This window comes from Monodon monoceros, unplaced genomic scaffold, assembly GCF_005190385.1.
Source record: "Monodon monoceros isolate NGI ecotype Baffin Bay Population unplaced genomic scaffold, NGI_Narwhal_1 Super_Scaffold_11, whole genome shotgun sequence".
Classification (NCBI taxonomy): Eukaryota; Metazoa; Chordata; class Mammalia; order Artiodactyla; family Monodontidae; genus Monodon; species Monodon monoceros.
In genome coordinates this window covers 69,422,508-69,440,681 of record NW_021703767.1, presented here as the reverse complement: position 1 = coordinate 69,440,681, position 18,174 = coordinate 69,422,508, and the positions used below count along the sequence as shown (strand labels likewise).

At 44.9% G+C, this 18,174-nt stretch overlaps 1 protein-coding gene across 6 annotated transcripts in view; it reads right to left on the bottom strand.

The window, feature by feature from the left end:
- The window catches only part of KALRN (kalirin RhoGEF kinase), a 612,746-nt gene that overhangs the window by 540,290 nt on the left and 54,282 nt on the right, over positions 1 to 18,174 (bottom strand). For 5 of the 6 annotated variants that reach the window (XM_029214075.1, XM_029214079.1, XM_029214076.1 and 2 more), the window contains exon 1: positions 6,529 to 6,813. The exons of the other annotated variant lie outside the window; for it this stretch is intronic. In XM_029214075.1, the coding sequence (XP_029069908.1) occupies positions 6,529 to 6,595 (67 nt within the window). In that variant the 5' untranslated portion in view covers positions 6,596 to 6,813. Of the gene's footprint in view, positions 1 to 6,528; positions 6,814 to 18,174 lie in introns of those variants that run through there. 6 annotated transcript variants of the gene reach the window in all.

Genomic DNA, 18,174 nt, shown 5'->3' with positions numbered 1-18,174 from the left:
AAAGGGATAGGGAGACAAGGACCTGCCCTCAGAGAAGCTCTACTCACAATGAAAGAGAAGGACCCCCCAGAAGCAACGAAGCTCCTAAAAGCAACCGAAATCTGGGAGGAGAGCATGCTTTTACTGAGGCACTTATTCACACCAGGCACCAGTCACACATATTAACTTCTTCAAGGCTCACAACCACCCCATGAGGTGTGTCCTTTTACCACCCACAGGAGCACATCGTGAATCGCAGAACGCTGGCCTGTACCTAAGTGCCCACGTGTCTGTGAACAGAACCAGGTATGATTGATTGTGGGAGCTTTTTCTGGAGGACATAGGGGCTATGTGGTTTGGAAGGGGAAGGATGTGGGTTAACTGTAAGAGGAGGAAGCTTCGGGCATTTCAAGTGGAAGCACAGGAAAACAGGAAGGTTGCTGGGGAGGTTCTGGTATGGGGCAATGCGGAATTGTCCTGAGATGGTGTTTCAAGGGGTGCTATATTGAAAATGCTTATCGAACAAAAGGCCAGGTCCCTTTAGGAAAGTGGTTTTGTGCCAGAAGCCAACTGAATAAGAGATACCTATTTGTGATGTAAAAGCTAAGTTAAAGTAACTTCTTTATGTATTGTGTGAATATTCAGCTCAAATGGGAAGGTGATTACAACCAAACCTCCTCTTATTAGAAAATTCCCAGCACAGGAGAACCAGTCTATGTGTTTTTCATACACATGCTGTGCTTTTCTTTTCCCCGCCAGCCACAGAAAGGGAGGAACAAGTCATAAAGGTTGGCACAAAGAAGCTACATATCATGCTGGGCACATATATGCAACAGGTAACAAGAAGAGGACAAGCCAAACCAAGGTGGGTATCCAGAGTCCAAGGCAGCCTAGGAACGGACTAAGCAAAGACACCAACTCTGAGCCAGCCAGTGGCCAGTGCTGGGCGGATAAATGAGCAGCAAGCAAGCCAAAGACAGGGCATCCGTCAGTGATGGGAAACCAGGGGCCAGCAAGTGGGCTGCAGGCACAGGAAGGACAAGACCACAGATCAGGGTGCTCTGAGAGCCACGGCCGTGAGCGCCAGCTGCCTGGGCACTGCACCTGGGCAGAGTCAATGCTTGGATAGAACGTTTGGTAGATTTGAAGACTGAGGCAACAGAGAATGGCCACGCAGGGAGAGGGAGCTTTAGTGAGAAAGACAAGTAAATTCCCAGCTGAAGAAGAGCCCAACACCATGGAGGCTTGAGGAAAGTTACTGTCCTCACTGACCATCTACCCAGAAGGGAGAAAGGGATTTTTCTTTCTCTAGTTATAGCTGAGTATGGGCAGTGCCCACCTACTGAAGTTACTCTAACCACGTAATGAAAGGTTGTTGACATCTGCAGTGACAAACCACCATCCCAAAATCCAGAACCCTAGGCAGCCAGAACAGAGAGTGGCAAACTCAAGGCAGGCTGAGACCAGACAACATCCTGGGGCACAGGTAAATTTTTTTTCCCAGGAATATGAAAGAAAGTCAAGATTTAGAAAGACAATATCATATGATATCGCTTATAGGCAGAATCTAAAAAAAACGATACAAACGAACTTATTTACAAAACAGAAACAGGCGCACAGACTTTGAGAACGAACTTATGGTTACCGGGGCGGGGGAAGGGTGGGCGGGATAGATTGGGAGTTTGGGACTGAGATGTACACACTGATATATTTAAAACAGATAACCAACAAGGACCTACTGTATAGCACAGGGAACTCTGCTCAGTCCTCTGTAATAACCAAAATGGGAAAAGAATTTGAAAAAGAATAGATACATGTATATGTATAACTGAATCACCCTGCTGTACACCTGAAACTAACACAACATTGTTAATCAGCTATACTCCAATATAAAATAAAAATTAAAAACAAAAAAATTTTTAATTAAAAAAAAAGATTTAGTTAGGTAGTGATAGAAAATGGTTAGAGCTGAAATTTCTGAAGAAACCTGCATGAATTATATCCAAAGGATTGCATTCTTTTAAATGTTGTTCCTTAGTACATTCCTATGTTTACACCTACATTTACTACTCTCATTTAGTGACTGCTTTTCTCATTTGTTTTGTTATTTTGCTGAAGAGTCATTTTTGCCTTTACTCTCTGGTCTCCATATGAAAGCATGACAATGAGCAGTTCTCAATTGTGGCTGTCATTAGAATCACCTGCAGAGCTCCTTAAAAATGCCAATGTCCAGCCTCCTTTCCAAGGACTCTAATTTAGTTGGCTGGGGGGCTTGGGTTGGGGGGTGGGAAGGGAGAAGCTGGGTATCATGCTTTCTAAGAGCTCCCAGATGATTCTAGTATATGTCCAGGGATGAGAACCAGTTGGTTTCTGGCCCAGAATCCAAAACACTTTGTGGTAGGTACAGGAATGTAGATGAAGCAGCAAGAAGAAATTAAAGCCAATAATGTAAATTCAACATATCACTTAAGTTTTCCACATCCCAGTCATTTTTGTACTTCTATCGCCATCTCACCATATCCCCATAACTCCTACAGTTATTTCCTTGATATCATTTTAAATCAATTCCATCTTTTACTTAAATTTGGTTTTAAAAGAAACTAGTAGACTGGGGGTAATGGCAAGGTAACATAAAAAGGCAGGAGCAAGAGGAGAAAAGACAGTGGCTCCTGAGAGGAAAAAGCACTCAGAGTTAGAAATCAGGGATGGGCTGGCCCAGGGAGAGACCCAGGATCCATGAGGCCAAGTTGGCCTAGGCATAGCGGTGAGAAGGAATGAAGTCTTGGCGGTGGGTTAGGGAATAACAGAGAATGTCGTGGAATGGGGTTACAGGTGGCATGGGGCTGTGCCTTTAAAGGAACTCTAGGGACAGAGAGGACTGAGGGACCAGGGGTGATGGAGGAGGCAGACATCTGGGGCCAGAGATGAAGGCAGGGCAGAATGTGAGGCCCAGGTAGGGCTGGTGAGAAGGTAAAAGGCAGACTACAGGTGGGAATGAGGGGAGATCTGAGGGATGGGTGGGGCTAAGGAGGGCTTGCACTGGATGGGGTGTGGGCAGGGGGTGGACAGCATAGCAGAAGCAGACACTGGACAAAACAGGGTGTCCTCCAGACAGTGCCAGGCAGTGACCAGCAAGAAAACGTCCAGCAATACCTGTAAACTGCCTGAAATCGTTTCATGTGCTACCAGTGGTGGTCGTTCCCACACACTGGGAAACACTGCCCGATGCTCTATGAATAAAGAGCATCAGTCTTTTCACTCTTCCCCTTTCATGACAAAAAAAAAAAAAAAATTAGACGTAAAGAAGGAAATGTAAACCCCCACCTCACTTGTCTGGTCCCCATGGATATACCAAAAGTCAACAACAAAAGGCAATGTGACTTCTCTTCTCTTCTACACACACTCATGTTTCAGATCTGTATGAGCACCTTTCTTTTGAGGGACAGTCCCCATCATAGGAACCACCTCCTCAGTCACCATCTGAAAGCACAGAGCACAATCAGCAGAGTTGACAAATGCCCAGTAACAAACACTGTAAAACAGCACCTGCTATTGATGAAAGAAATCACCAAAATAATCGTGTCTGAGCAACCTGGCAGTTCATTATCATATAAATCCTCACATATAGTTAAGTCCTAGAAAACAACCCCTTTTATTTTCTTAAATCCTTATCCTTAATGAACAATGATGGGGGAGACAAAAGAGTCATCTGCAATCACCAAGCATGCACTGCCATTTCTTCGTAAAGTTTATTTCCACTCCATGATGTGTTCCAATGTTTCCTCCCTTTTCCTAGGTGTGTCAAATCACAGATCATTTATCCCCCAGTCACAGCCACGAGAATGACTCAGGCTGGCACACAGCTTGTTGATTATTTCAATTTCCTGGGCTACACTTATCATTTCCCACTTCTCATTGCTTATTCCCTCCTCACTTTCTTGAGGTCTGTTACTTTCAAAATGACACGAGGCATGACGATGATAAGGGTGAAGTGACATAAAATCCTAAAAAAGACAAAGGGAACTAAATTCTGTTACACTAAAGACGAATCCAGGAGAATTGTGTTCACTGCGCAGAAGGACGGGTTCATCATTCATCCATTCATTCAACAAATATTTATTGAGCATTTCCCATGAGCTAGCTCAGTTTAGCACACCACATTAAAGCATGCTGCTGTCTATACAAAGTTAGCTAACGTTAGTTACTAGAGGGAAGTTGCTGTATCCTAAAATTCTGCTTGAACGTGGCTGTGGGCATCACACGTGTACATGTGTAATATACCCATTAACCAGAACTGGGTAACATAAATCAACACCCAACCCCCCAAAGCCTGGAAATAAGGGGCCCTACACAGTCAGAAGCTGCTAGTCTAAAGCCTCACATTAAAGAAAACCCTAGAAACACTGTTTATGAAAGACCATAAACTTCCCAAATACAGCCATACATGGTGAAGAAATATGCATGGAAGAACGCACCATTCTGGCAACCAACGTTTGCTATCCAAGGGGAGAGTTTAATCAATCAAGCCATAAATTCATTAACCTGACATTTCTAAGAATGCCTGACATTTTTACATGCACTAACACAATAAATTTCCCCAAAATTCCATAATATAGGTATTATTATTAACATTCCCATTTTTCAGATTAACAAACTGAGGGTCATTTTGAGGGTAAATCATTTATTCAAGGGCACCGAGAAAGTAATGAAGCCAAAACTTGAACCTAAGTTTGCAACTCATGGATTCAAGCATTTTCGAAAAAAATAAGACCAAATTATTATTAATGTAGCTTATACATTAACATCTAGTTTCTTTTTACAATTAGCATCATATGTTGGTTTGAATCTTGTTTTAATTTATGTAAGTATAAATTATCTCTAAGCTCTAACAACTCTTAATTGGACTTTTCTCAACTCCTGGTTATTATATACCACATGTTCCTGTCTTTCCTAATATGTCTGTGAGAATTAACTATCTCGGTAAAGAAAATTAACATTTAAGGGGCATTTTCTTCATTCCAGGCACTGGGATAAGTATTTCGCTTACAGTCTTTCTCTACAGCAACCCTCTGAGTTGGTGCTACTGCTGTCATTATCATTCCCTTTTACAATGAAGGAGGCACAGAAAGGTTAAGTAACTTGCCTAAGTTCACACAGATAAGGGGGATTCACACCTGGTCTCCTTCTCCTTCCCTTGGTCTATGATATCCACCAGTAACAAGTTCTGGCTCTCTTCCTAACACTCTCATCTCAAGTCTGGGCTCCCACTGGCCTGTTCTCAGTGCTAGTGAGAGACCGCTTTTCAAATGTGCTGGTTTGGCTTCCTCCATCTTTGATTTCTCCCTGATAACAGCGCTGGTTCACCTGCTATGTGTAGTGCTCTGCTTCCACCTGGTATTGACCTCCTGGCACACCTACGACTATTCAAGGTGAAGATAAGTACACCTTGGGCTGTGCAGCAGAGCTTCCCCTGGGCCACCTTTTCCATCAGGGATTTGACATCATTCTTGCGAAAACCTCTTAAAGGAGCCAAAGCTTTTAAAAATAACACTCAACATTGTAAAAAAAAAAAAAAGAAAGAAAGAAAGAAAGAAAGAAAAGAATCAATTACTCAACCAGGTTAACAGTGGGTTTTCCTTACACCAGAATGTCTAGATTTGCATCACATTACCAGGAGATTTAAATCACATGAATATTCAATGATAAAATGTATTAAGGTCAGATTAACCTGAGGAATAAAATGGACTTTCCCTTCCCTTTCCACTAACTGCAAATTCTGTACTGGCTCTATCTACAGATAACCACAAAGGCAGCTGCCCTCCGGACAGGTGCTACAGCTCCATGATGCTGAGGGGCATTGTAAGGAGGAAATGAACACTTACAAAGCACCTACTATGCACCAGACATTATGTTACATGTTTTACAGGTATGAATTAACTAAGAATTCCACAACAACCCCAGCAGATAGGTCTCACCACACCCATTTTACAGATGGGGAAACAAGCTTAGATAGATCACACAAATCAGCCTAAGGTCACAGAGTTGGTGGTGGCAGAGCTGAGATGTGAGCCTGCATCTGTCTGCCCCCAGCTTCTTGCTCAGGGACCATTCTCCTTGCTGCACTGCTCAGGGTTCCATCTAGAACCCTGAAAGATGGGGCTTAACTTGTCTTTGACTACAGTACACAGCTTGATGATCAACCCAACAAGAAATGAGATCCGGATACACACATGCTCCCCAAATGGCCCTGGGCTCCCAATTCCCGGCTGGGTAAAAAATGTCCCCAGAAAAACAGCCTTTTTTTACTTTCCATGGGTTGGCTACTCGGCTGTTTCATTCTCTCTTCTCCCTCCTTGCTTTCTGCTCCCTTCTCCACTGCATTTTTCTGTGTGTGTGTGTGTGTCTGTTTCTATCTCTCTCTCTGTCAGAAATCTCTCTGTGTGTGCATATCTCTCTCTCTCTTACACACACACACACACACACTCACACACACACACACACACACACACACACTCATATTCATTCTCTCTCTTTCCCCCCCAGGAATACCTCGATCCAGCAGCCGGAGCAAGCGGAGATACCAAAGATACCACTGGTCCCAGAAGCGGTCCGTCATCCCCCCCTGAACTCATCCTTCACAGCCAGTCCCCTCAGCACAGCCTCATCCCACCACCGCCGACTCGAGGAGGCCGGAATTACTTGACGCTGGGCTCGCGCGCGCAGCCTGCTCAAAGCAAATGCCTGCCTGTGAAGACAGCCACCAGTCCTCCCACACAGAGGCTGACTGTGCCGGGAGCCTGTTTCACAGCAACAAAGGAACAAGTGCGGAACACTGCCGCCTTGTGCGGACTGAGCCTGCATGGGCCCAAAGGGAGACCAGAGGTGCGGGGGAGGGCGGCCAGGGAGCACCTTCACAAAGAAGGGAGCAGAGAGGTGGTCTTGGGAATGAAAACCCACAGTCAAGGCCGTATCTTGAATGTCATTCCAGGATCTCCTGCCATCCTGGCTGTCCCTGCCTCCCATGCCAGAAGCCAGTGGCTTCCCTAACAGGACAGGGGTGGGAAGCCAGGAGCTCAACCACCCTGGACTCCGAGGCCAGACCAAAAGAGCCAGAGCCTCACTGCCTTGTTCCTCGGGAACCACAGGCACCTCCTGCCCTAGGGTGCAGGACCCATGTGACCAGAAAAGGGCCACAGACCCTATCTCCCTTCATGGACCCTCTGCTGTCGTGGAGACAGCATGGGCTCTGGAGTCACATGGTCATGGATTCAAATCCTGCTACCACGGAATAGTTGTCTAGCCTTGATCAAGTTACTTCAACCCCAGCCGCCTCCTCTGAAAGCTAGAGAAAACAGCATTTGCTTCATCAAGCTATTGTGAGGCTCCCAGGATAGGAAGGACCTAACATTTCTGGTCCAGCACTTGGTGAATGGCGGTGCTCAAGTGCTCGTTCCCCCTTCCCCTCCAACCCCTCATCCTCTCACCAGATTTCCAGCTCCCACACCTCCTTACATCCCATGCTTTCCTACCTCTGTGCATGTGCTCCTTTCTTCCTGCCCATAGCATGGCCACCCTACGCCCCCACTTCATCGTGGCCAAATCCTCCTATTTTTCCACAGAATCAGGTAGCCTTCCCTCGTCTTTCTCCCCCTCTACGCTGCATTTCACTCCCTCCTTTGTGTAAGACCTCCTTTGTACAGGACTGCTCCCTTACTTGACCACAAACTCCATGAAGACAGGATCTGCTCTGTGATCTTCGTTACATCCCCTGAAGCATCTTGAACTTTGCAAGTGCTTGAGTATTTACTAACTGAATGAGTGAAGAGGCAAATGGCATGTGCACCCCACACGCTTTCATTTTCAAGTCAGGAAGAGGAGTGGACTGCAAGGACCTCAGTTCCTGGGCACCACATAAGGCCTGTAGAAGGATGACAGGGCACCCTGGCCTTGCCTTGCTGGGAACCCATTTTACAGGGGCTGGCCACCCGCACGGTGACCAGAAGTCCTGCTCAAACAAGGGAACTCCGAGGGGACCCCCAGGTCTGGAACAACTCTGGACTCCAAGCCTAAAAACTACCCGGCAGCCACATGCATATTCATCACCGCTTTTGTTTCAGCCCAGGCCATGCCAGCAACGCCTTCTCACTGTCCTAATGGAAACGCTGGCACCCCAGGCTTCCTGGTCTCCAACAGCAGCGGGCAGGAGCAGGCCTCCTCAGCGTCAGCTCTTCCTGGGAGCTTAGGCTTCCAGGATGACACAGGCTGCAGATTCTGACAGATGCAGACTGAAAAGGAGGCACGTCCTGGGGCAGGAGCTAGGTGGGGGAGGGAGAAAGCCAGCAGAGCCACAGTCTCCACCAGCCTGGCCCTGCCCCTGCTCCACCGCTGCCCCGTGGTTCCTTCTGGAAGGGCAGCATTGGGACTGAGCACACACCACTTCCCAGAAGCTACCTCGCAGGATCTGGTAGTATTATTTTACTATTACCTTAAATGGACAAGACTCCAGTGTGTAGTTAACACAAGAATGCACGCCCCTCCTCCTCTCTCTCCACAGAGAAGTGCACTGACCCTCAGCTTCCCCCTTCCTTCATGAGTAACAAGCTCCATCATTCAGGTGTGGCCAGTACGTTTTAGCTCACACAGTACTTCCACATCCATCATCTCCCTTGGCCCCCCGAGCCACCCTGCAAGGTCTGTAGGATGGGACTCACGTTCCCCAGTCTACAGAAGGGAAAGCCCATGTTCCAAGAGGTTAAATCACTTGCTTACGGTCAAATACCTAGAAGGTGGCTGGGCTGCGGAAGGAATGTGTGCCATCTGTCTCCTCCCGAAGAGTTTCTGGGGCTCTGGATTGTTCCCTGGGGAACTGTGAGGTCTTTCATAGAGAGGTGGAGGCCCTCACAGTAGGGCAGGACACCCAGGGCAGGGCTGACATGCCACCAGCACAGGCTCAGTAGAGGGCCTGCGTGTGGCCTCTTCCTGAGTGACAGCCTTTCATCTTTTTCTTTGGCCCTGGCTTGTGGCTGCCCAGGGAGAGCATCTCCAAATAAAAATGCCAAAGATGGTTCTGTCTAACCCAACTTGGGAGAAATCTGAGATGTGAGGGACGCACACATGGCTCCCACCATGAGGAGGCCTAGACGGAGATGGGCTTTGGAAAGAGCATCTGTCTGTGAGGCAGAAAGTCCTAGCGACTGTGTGGATGCCGTGTGAACTCTGATGGGGCTAATTCTACTATTCCACATCCCATTCTTGGGTCTGGAGAAGGAAGCTGGCCCTGTTCCCCTCCTTCTGGTAATCAAGTGCCAAACATTCCACACAGCCTCATGTTCAAAGAAAGAGAATAAAGATGTTAAAGAACAACACGGATGCAAGAACTTCCCCCACAAACTGTGAACCTAAGACCATAAGCATCAGCTGTGGGGTCAGGGCCAGGATGAACCCATTCAGCCAGCAACTGTACTAAAGATTGGCTTCAACCCATCGAGCTGGGCTCCTGGGAGCTCCCCAGCCCACCAATGCTCATTTCTCCAACTCCCACAGAGCCTCGTAAGCCATGCTTTCAATCCAGCCCCTCCAGAAGTTGAATAAAGTGTTCCAAGAGATTGTCAGAGTTGCCATTTACCTGGAGTGCAGTTAGAATGGACGGGACACCGGCCAGGAGGGGGCTTTATTAGGTTTTTGTCGTTGTCATTTTGTCTTAAACAATACTCCTGCAGCAGCTCCTTCTTTCATCATGGTCAAAGCAAGCACGGTCATTCCCATTGGTATGGTTCCTCCAACCCACCTGGCTGGCTACAGGGACCAGTTCTCAGGAACAAGGAGCATCTCCAGGCCAGCAACAGCCCGTCCATTCCAGAGGGCTGATGCCCACCTGGATGATCACCGGTTACTCGGTGTCACAACACAGATGTGTTCCCTTCTCTTCGCTGTTCCTTCTTCTTACTTGGCACTGTTCTTTCTCCCTCTCTCCGCCCGCCCCAACGTGGAAACACTGTGTTCCCGATCAGATAAAGCCAGCACAAGTGTATGGCGCAGAAGGCAAGCAGCACAGAGGGAGGAGAGAAGCAATCATGTCCCAAAGCTTTCCCACTCATCTCCCGGGGCAAAGGCACTGTTCCCAGCTTCTCGGACACACAGGGCTACCTGACCAGGGAAGGCCACAAGGGAGGCGGTACAGTTGCTAGTCTGCATAGCGGAGGGAAGACTATCCCTGTCCCTCGCTGCCCCGCCCATGCAAGTGGGCTCCACCAGGCTGCCATTTTGGCCTACAAGCTGTGCTTCAGTTGCAATATGTATCACACTCCAGCAGACAACAGCCTCAGCCACTTCCCACACCACTTCTGCCCCTTGGCGATTAGCACCCAAGTGGTGAAGTGCAGCCCTGTGGCAACATAGTCTCAGTGACGCCACCCATGGATGGGATGGACACCGGCCAGTCTCTCCTGTGAAAGCCTGGTGTCCCCAGGTGAACAGGCTCCCTAGGTCCACACCTGAGGCCAGCACCTAAGACAGGTATCACCTGTCACTCTGAAATTCAAGTCCACTTCTCCCAAGAGGCCTTTTCCAGCTAACCTCGTTCATCTTCTATCTCAGAGGTTCTCAAAGTTTAATGGGCAGCAGAATAACCTTAGAGGGTTGGTTATCCATGCAGATAACTAGGCCTCACTCCCCAAGGCCTGCATTTTTAACAAGTTCCCCAGATGAGTCTGAAACGGTGATCTACCTGCTTCTGTCCCTGCTCTCCTCTCTTACTTCACTGAACTATTTTGGTTGAATTCTAGAGTGCACCTCATTTCCCACACATCCTAGGAGTCCAGTAGGGAGGAGGATTCTGAGTCCAGAATTAGAAGAGTCTCCTGGAAGGTAAAGGGATGTCCCGCCTGCCCTCAAGGCCCAATAGAGGGCCCCAGACGGAGAGGCTGAGGAGCTGCCAGCCAGGAGGCTGAGAATCAGGCTCATCTCTCCACAGGCTCCAGAAAGCATTCATCTGTACAGTGGCTTTAAATGTCACCTCAAATATCAGGCCAGGCGGCAGGAGGGGAAGGCGGAAGCTAATTAGCCTGCCTTGTCCTACTTTTGTGTTGCTTTCATCCCTGTTCACCTCTGACCTCCACTGGGATCTTTAACTCTCCCTTGGCGGGGGTAGCCTGGAGATGCCACACGACCCATCACCACACCGGGCTCTAAACCAAATTGCTAAGTAGGGGAAATGCAGTCTCTCTCCGACCCCTCGCCTGAGCATTTATTCCTCGCCCACCAACCGCCAGAACCCCCACTGTCGCCCTGAGTCTCCAACCACAGCACGCCACCCAACACCCCCAGCCTGGGCCCCAAGAGCTAGAGCCTTCCCCTCTTGTCATGCCTTTTCAAAGCTCACCCATCCTGGGCCTGTGAAAAGTATGGTGATAATCTCATCCCCTGTAAGGTTTCCATGATGAGAGCTTAATACTCAGACCCTCAGGGAATATTTACATTTTGGCAAAAATATTGTCTTAGGTCAAAGGAAGGAAAACAAAGACCGAAAACAAAACCAGGCTCATAGATACAGAGAACAGATCAGTGGTTGACACAGCTGGGCAGTGGAGGGTGGGTGAAGCGGGTCAAATGGTACAAACTTCCAGTTATAAAATACATGAGTCCTGAGGATGTAATGTACAGCATGGTGACTACAGTTAATAACACTGTATTGTACATTTGAAAGTTGCTAAGAGAATAGATCTTAAAAGTTCCCATCTAAGGAAAAAAAATCCGTAACTATGTATGGTGACAGATGTTAACTAGACTTACTGTGGTGATCATTTAACAATATATACAAATCATTAAGCTGTACACCTGAAACTAATATAGTATTGTATGTCAACTATACATCAATTTTTTTTAAAAAGGGAAATGTAAAAAAAAATAGTATGGCATATTTATACCATCACCAGGAGTGCTAAGTTAACATTTTATTTTGAGGATTTTTGCACACACACACATACATATATATATATATATATATATATATATATGTACATATATTCTTAAGTCAAAGAGCTTAATTTGTGCAAATTATGATCTGGAATGACAAGTAAATTTATTCAACCATTAAAAAAAAAAAGGAAGGGGAGCAGAAGTCCTGGCCTCAGATGAGCAGTGGGGGTGGGGCATGCTGGGGGCAAGATGGAGGGTCCATGACTCTCTTCCTCAAGCTCCATGGGCGCTTCCCTGTCAGCTGACCTGCTGAAGGCAACTCAAGGGACCTGTTGCCCCCTCTGCCTTCCTCGCACGCTCCCCTGATCTCCCACTTCCTACCCACAACATGGTTGGCTGCCCTCTCCAAATACCTAAATTTAAAGTAGTTCTTGAAGAAAAAAAAAAAAAACAATAAATAGTTAGAGCGGACAACTCAGCACCTGACCAAAGAGGCCCAGCAATCCAGAGAGCTCATTATTGCCTCCTCTGTTTCCTTCACAGCCAGGGAGAGGCGTTTCCCTCTTGCCTCTACTAACAGCAGCTTCTTCACCCATCAAAGGAGGCGGTGTGCCTCAGTGACCTAAGGGCCATCAAGTCTGGGGGCCGTTCACTCCTCTGATGTTTGGCTTCTCTTAACTGTTCCTCCCATCGCTCAATTCCCACAGTGCCCCAACTTAGAATCAGGAAAACTTAAGTTGTCAGTCACCACAGCTGAAACCTCATGCCTCATTCAGCCTGTGGGGAGCCCTACTGTGGAGAATTCTCTTCATCTCACACCTTCTCCAACTCCTCCAAAAGCTTTTCCAAACAGCCCCCCTCAGTACATCTGCCCAGTAAAATCAGGCACCAGACTATGACTGCAGTTGATAATAATGAATGTGAAGTTCAACAGGATCAAAAAGAGCCCACTGGGCTTCCCTGGTGGTGCAGTGGTTGAGAGTCCGCCTGCCGATGCAGGGGATACGGGTTCGTACCCCGGTCCAGGAAGATCCCACATGCTGTGGAGCGGCTGGGCCCGTGAGCCATGGCCACTGAGCCTGCGCGTCCGGAGCCTGTGCTCCACAACGGGAGAGGCCACTACAGTGAGAGGCCCGCGTACCGCAAAAAAAAAAAAAAGAAGCCCACTGTACCATCAAAGAAATACTAAATTTTGACTAGCGTATATCTTGAACGAAACTATTTTTTTCCATAACTATTGCGTTTTTTTATTTTTTGGAAAATGTATAATTTGTGCGTGTTCCATAAGGCAAACACAATATTTGACTCACCTGAATGCCCTGACACCCACTCTAACATACACGCACCAGAGTAGCTGCACACTAGCCAATTTGAATTCTCTCCTCCTTGACTCTTATTTTTAAAAAGAAAATAATCAATTGCCATGATCACTTTATTTTTTGGCAAATGAATTCTGCTTATGGCTCTTAAAAATAACTGATTCCCATAAATTCTATAACTAATCTCTTTATGATCTGTTTATCCAGTTAATCTGAAGCCTTCTACGTGTCGGGAAAGAGCCTGAGCTAAATAAGACTAACTAGGTTCAAATCCCAAACCTTTTTCTAGCTAACTAACTTGAGGCAAATGACTTAACTTCCCTAAATCTCAGTCTCTTCATCTTTTGGATGAAGATAAGGCTGACCTTACCAAATCAGAACAACCTGCATAAGGAAAAAACAAAATAACATATAAAATACTAAGCACTGTACCTTACCTAACACAGCAGGCACTTCATAAAGTTAGCGCATTCTCCTACGATAGAAAACAAGCTCATGCCAGGTTGAAATTCTCAATCCATGGGATATAAGTGGACAGATAAGCCAATAAAAGAAAAAAAACCAGAGAGGTCAGACAGCAGAAGCAAGAAGAACTACAATCCTGCAGCCTGTGGAACAAAAACCACATTCACAGAAAGTGAGACAAGATGAAAAGGCAGAGGGCCATGTACCAGATGAAGGAACAAGATAAAACCCCAGAAAAATAACTAAATGAAGTGGAGATAGGCAACCTTCCAGAAAAAGAATTCAGGATAATGATAGTGAAGATGATCCAGGACCTCGGAAAAACAATGGAGTCAAAGATCGAGAAGATGCAAAAAATGTTTAACAAAGACCTAGAAGAATTAAACAACAAACAAACAGAGATGAACAATACAATAACTGAAATGAAAACTACACTAGAAGGAATCAATAGCAGAATAACTGAGGCAGAAGAACGGATAACTGACCTGGAAGACAGAATGGTGGAATTCACTGCCACAGAACAGAATAAAGAAAAAAGAATGAAAAGAAATGAAGACAGCCTAAGAGACATCTGGGACAACATTAAACGCAACAACATTCACATTATAGGGGTCCCAGAAGGAGAAGAGAGAAAGGACCCGATAAAATATTTGAAGAGATTATACTCGAAAACTTCCCTAACATGAGAAAGGAAGTAGCCACCCAAGTCCAGGAAGTGCAGAGAATCCCATACAGGATAAACCCAGGGAGAAACACACCAAGACACACAGTAATCAAACTGGCAAAAAATAAAGACAAAGAAAAATTATTGAAAGCAGCAAGGGAAAAATGACAAATAACATACAAGGGAACTCCCATAAGGTTAACAGCTGATTTCTCAGCAGGAACTCCACAAGCCAGAAGGGAGTGGCATGATATACTTAAAGTGATGAAAGGGAAGAATCTACAACCAAGATCACTCTATCCAGCAAGTATCTCATTCAGATTCGATGGAGAAATCAAAAGCTTTACAGACAAGCAAAAGCTAAGAGAATTCAGCACCACCAAACCAGCTCTACAACAAATGCTAAAGGAACTTCTCTAAGTGAGAAACACAAGAGAAGAAAAGGACCTATAGAAACAAACCCATAGCAATTAAGAAAATGGTAATAGGAACATACATATCAATAATTACCTTAAACATGAATGGATTAAATGCTCCAACCAAAAGACACAGGCTCACTGAATGGATACAAAAACAAGACCCATATATATGCTGTCTACAAGAGACCCACTTCAGACCTAGGGACACATACAGACTGAAAGTGAGGGGATGGAAAATGATATTCCATGCCAATGGAAATCAAAAGAAAGCTGGAGTAGCTATACTCATATCAGATAAAATAGACTTTAAAATAAAGAATGTTACAAGAGACAAGGAAAGACACTATATAATGATCAAGGGATCAATCCAAGAAGAAGATATAACAATTATAAATATATATGCACCCAACATAGGAGCACCTCAATACATAAGGCAACTGCTAACAGCTATAAAAGAGGAAATCGACAGTAACACAATAATAGTGGGGGACTTTAACACCTCACACCAATGGACAGATCATCCAAACAGAAAATTAATAAGGAAACACAAGCTTTAAATGACACAATAGACCAGATAGATTTAATTGATATTTATAGGACATTCCATCCCGAAACAGCAGATTACACTTTCTTCTCAAATGCACACGGAACATTCTCCAGGATAGATCACATCTTGGGTCACAAATCAAGCCTCAGTAAATTTAAGAAAACTGAAATCATATCAAGCCTCTTTTCTGACCACAACACTATGAGATTAGAAATTAATTACAGGGAAAAAAACGTTAAAAACACAAACACATGGAGGTTAAACATTACACTACTAAATAACCAAGAGATCACTGAAGAAATCAAAGAGGAAATCAAAAAATACCTAGAGACAAATGGCAATGAAAACACGACAATCAAAAACCTATGGGAGGCAGCAAAAGCAGTTCTAAGAGGGAAGTTTATAGCTATACAAGCCTACCTCAAGAAACAAAAAAAATAATCTCAAATAAACAATCTAACCTTACACCTAAAGGAACTAGAGAAAGAAGAACAAACAAAACTCAAAGTTAGCAGAAGAAAAGAAATCATAAAGATCAGAGCAGAAATAAATGAAATACAAACAAAGAAAACAATAGCAAGGATCAATAAAACTAAAAGCTGGTGCTTTGAGAAGATAAACCAAACTGATCAACCATTAGCCAGACCCATCAAGAAAAAGAGGGAGAGGACTGAAATCAATAAAATTAGAAATGAAAAAGGAAAAGTTACAACAGACACCGCAGAAATACAAAGCATCCTAAGAGACTACTACAAGCAACTCTATGCCAATAAAATGGACAACCTGGAAGAAATGGACAAATTCTTAGAAAGGTATAACCTTCCAAGACTGAACCAGGAAGAAATAGAAAATATGAACAGACCAATCACAAGTTATGAAATTGAAACTGTGATTAAAAATCTTCCAACAAGCAAAAGTCCAGGACCAGATGGCTTCACAGGTGACTTCTATCAAACGTTTAGAGAAGAGCTGACACCCATCCTTCTCAAACTCTTCCAAAAAACTGCAGAGGAAGGAACACTCCCAAACTCATTCTATGAGGTCACCATCACCCTGACACCAAAACCAGACAAAGATACTACAAAAAAAGAAAATTACAGACCAATATCACTGATGAATATAGATGCAAAAATCCTCAACAAAATACTAGCAAACAGAATCCAACAGCACATTAAAAGGATCATACACCATGATCAGGTGGGATTTATCCCAGGGATGCAAGGATTCTTCAATATACGCAAATCAATCAATGCGATAAACCATATTAACAAATTGAAGAATAAAAACCATATGATCATCTCAACAGATGCAGAAAAAGCTTTTCACAAAATTCAACACCCATTTATGATAAACTCTCCAGAAAGTGGGCATAGAGGGAACCTACCTCAACATAATAAAGGCCATATACAACAAACCCACAGCAAACATCATTCTCAATGGTGAAGAAATGAAAGCATTTCCTCTAAGATCAGGAACAAGACAAGGATGTCCACTCTCACCACTATTATTTAACATAGTTTTGGAAGTCCTAGCCACGACAATCAGAGAAGAAAAAGAAATAAAAGGAATCCAAATTGGAAAAGAAGTCAAACTGTCACTGTTTGCAGATGACATGATACTATATACAGAGAATCCTAAAGATGCCACCAGAAAACTACTAGGGCTAATCAATGAATTTGGTAAAGTTGCAGGATACAAAATTAATGCACAGAAATCTCTTGCATTTGTATACACTAATGATGAAAAATCTGAAAGAGAGATTAAGGAAACACTCCCACTTACCATTGCAACAAAAAGAATTAAAAAAAAAAATGTCAGCTTTGCCACTGAGGACAGCTGTAAGCCAAGTGGCCCTTGTGAAGTCCTGAGTTAGGGACAAGTCATGACTCCAAACCCCCCGGCTCTCTACCTGCCCTTCAGGTGGGGACAGATTCCTATATCTTACTTGCCCAACTGCCCTAGCTTATCTGGCTTCCTCCCTCTGCCCTAACACAGGCTGCAAAGTTCCGACAGAGATTCAATTATGAGAAATCCTTTGACTATGCCCACATGAACCATGTGGATGACCCTGAGTACTGAGGAGATGGAAACTTTACGGAGTTCCCTGATGGAGTTTCCAGGTAGTAAACGCCAATGATTTGGCTTCCCTAAAAGTCCATCAACCCTGGGACTTCCCTTCCCTGGTGGTGCAGTGATTAAGAATCCACCTGCCAATGCAGGGGACACAAGTTCGATCCCTGGTCTGGGAAGATCCCACATGCCACGGAGCAACTAAGCCCATGTGCCACAACTACTGAGCCTGCACTCTAGAGCCCACAAGCCACAACTACTGAGCCCACGTGCCACAGCTACTGAAGCCCACGCGCCTAGAGCCTGTGCTCCGCAACAAGAGAAGCCACCGCAATGAGAAGCTCGCACACCGCAGAGTAGTCCCCACTTGCCACAACTAGAGAAAGCCCGCACGCAGCATTGAAGACCCAACGCAGCCAAAAATTAATTAATTAATTAATTAATTTTTTTTTAAAGAAGTCCATCAGTCTTGGCCTCGAAGCATGCACACAGGAAAGCCTAGTTAAAGACATCCATGTAAAAAAGCCAACTATAAAACTCCAAGAAGAAAAACTTTTACAGTCTTAGGGTGGGAAGGTTTTCCTAAGCGAGACACAAAGCTCAACATACTGGCTTTTATACGCATTTTTTTTTTAATCTCTGGAGGGATATACAAGTCACCTAAGGAGAACAGGGGATGGACAACAGTATTGAAAAGGACTACTTTTCACTGGATTTTTTTTTTTTTTTTACACCTTTTGAATTTTGACCCTTGCACTGTACTTAACTTTTTTTTTTTTTTTTTTTTTTTTTTTT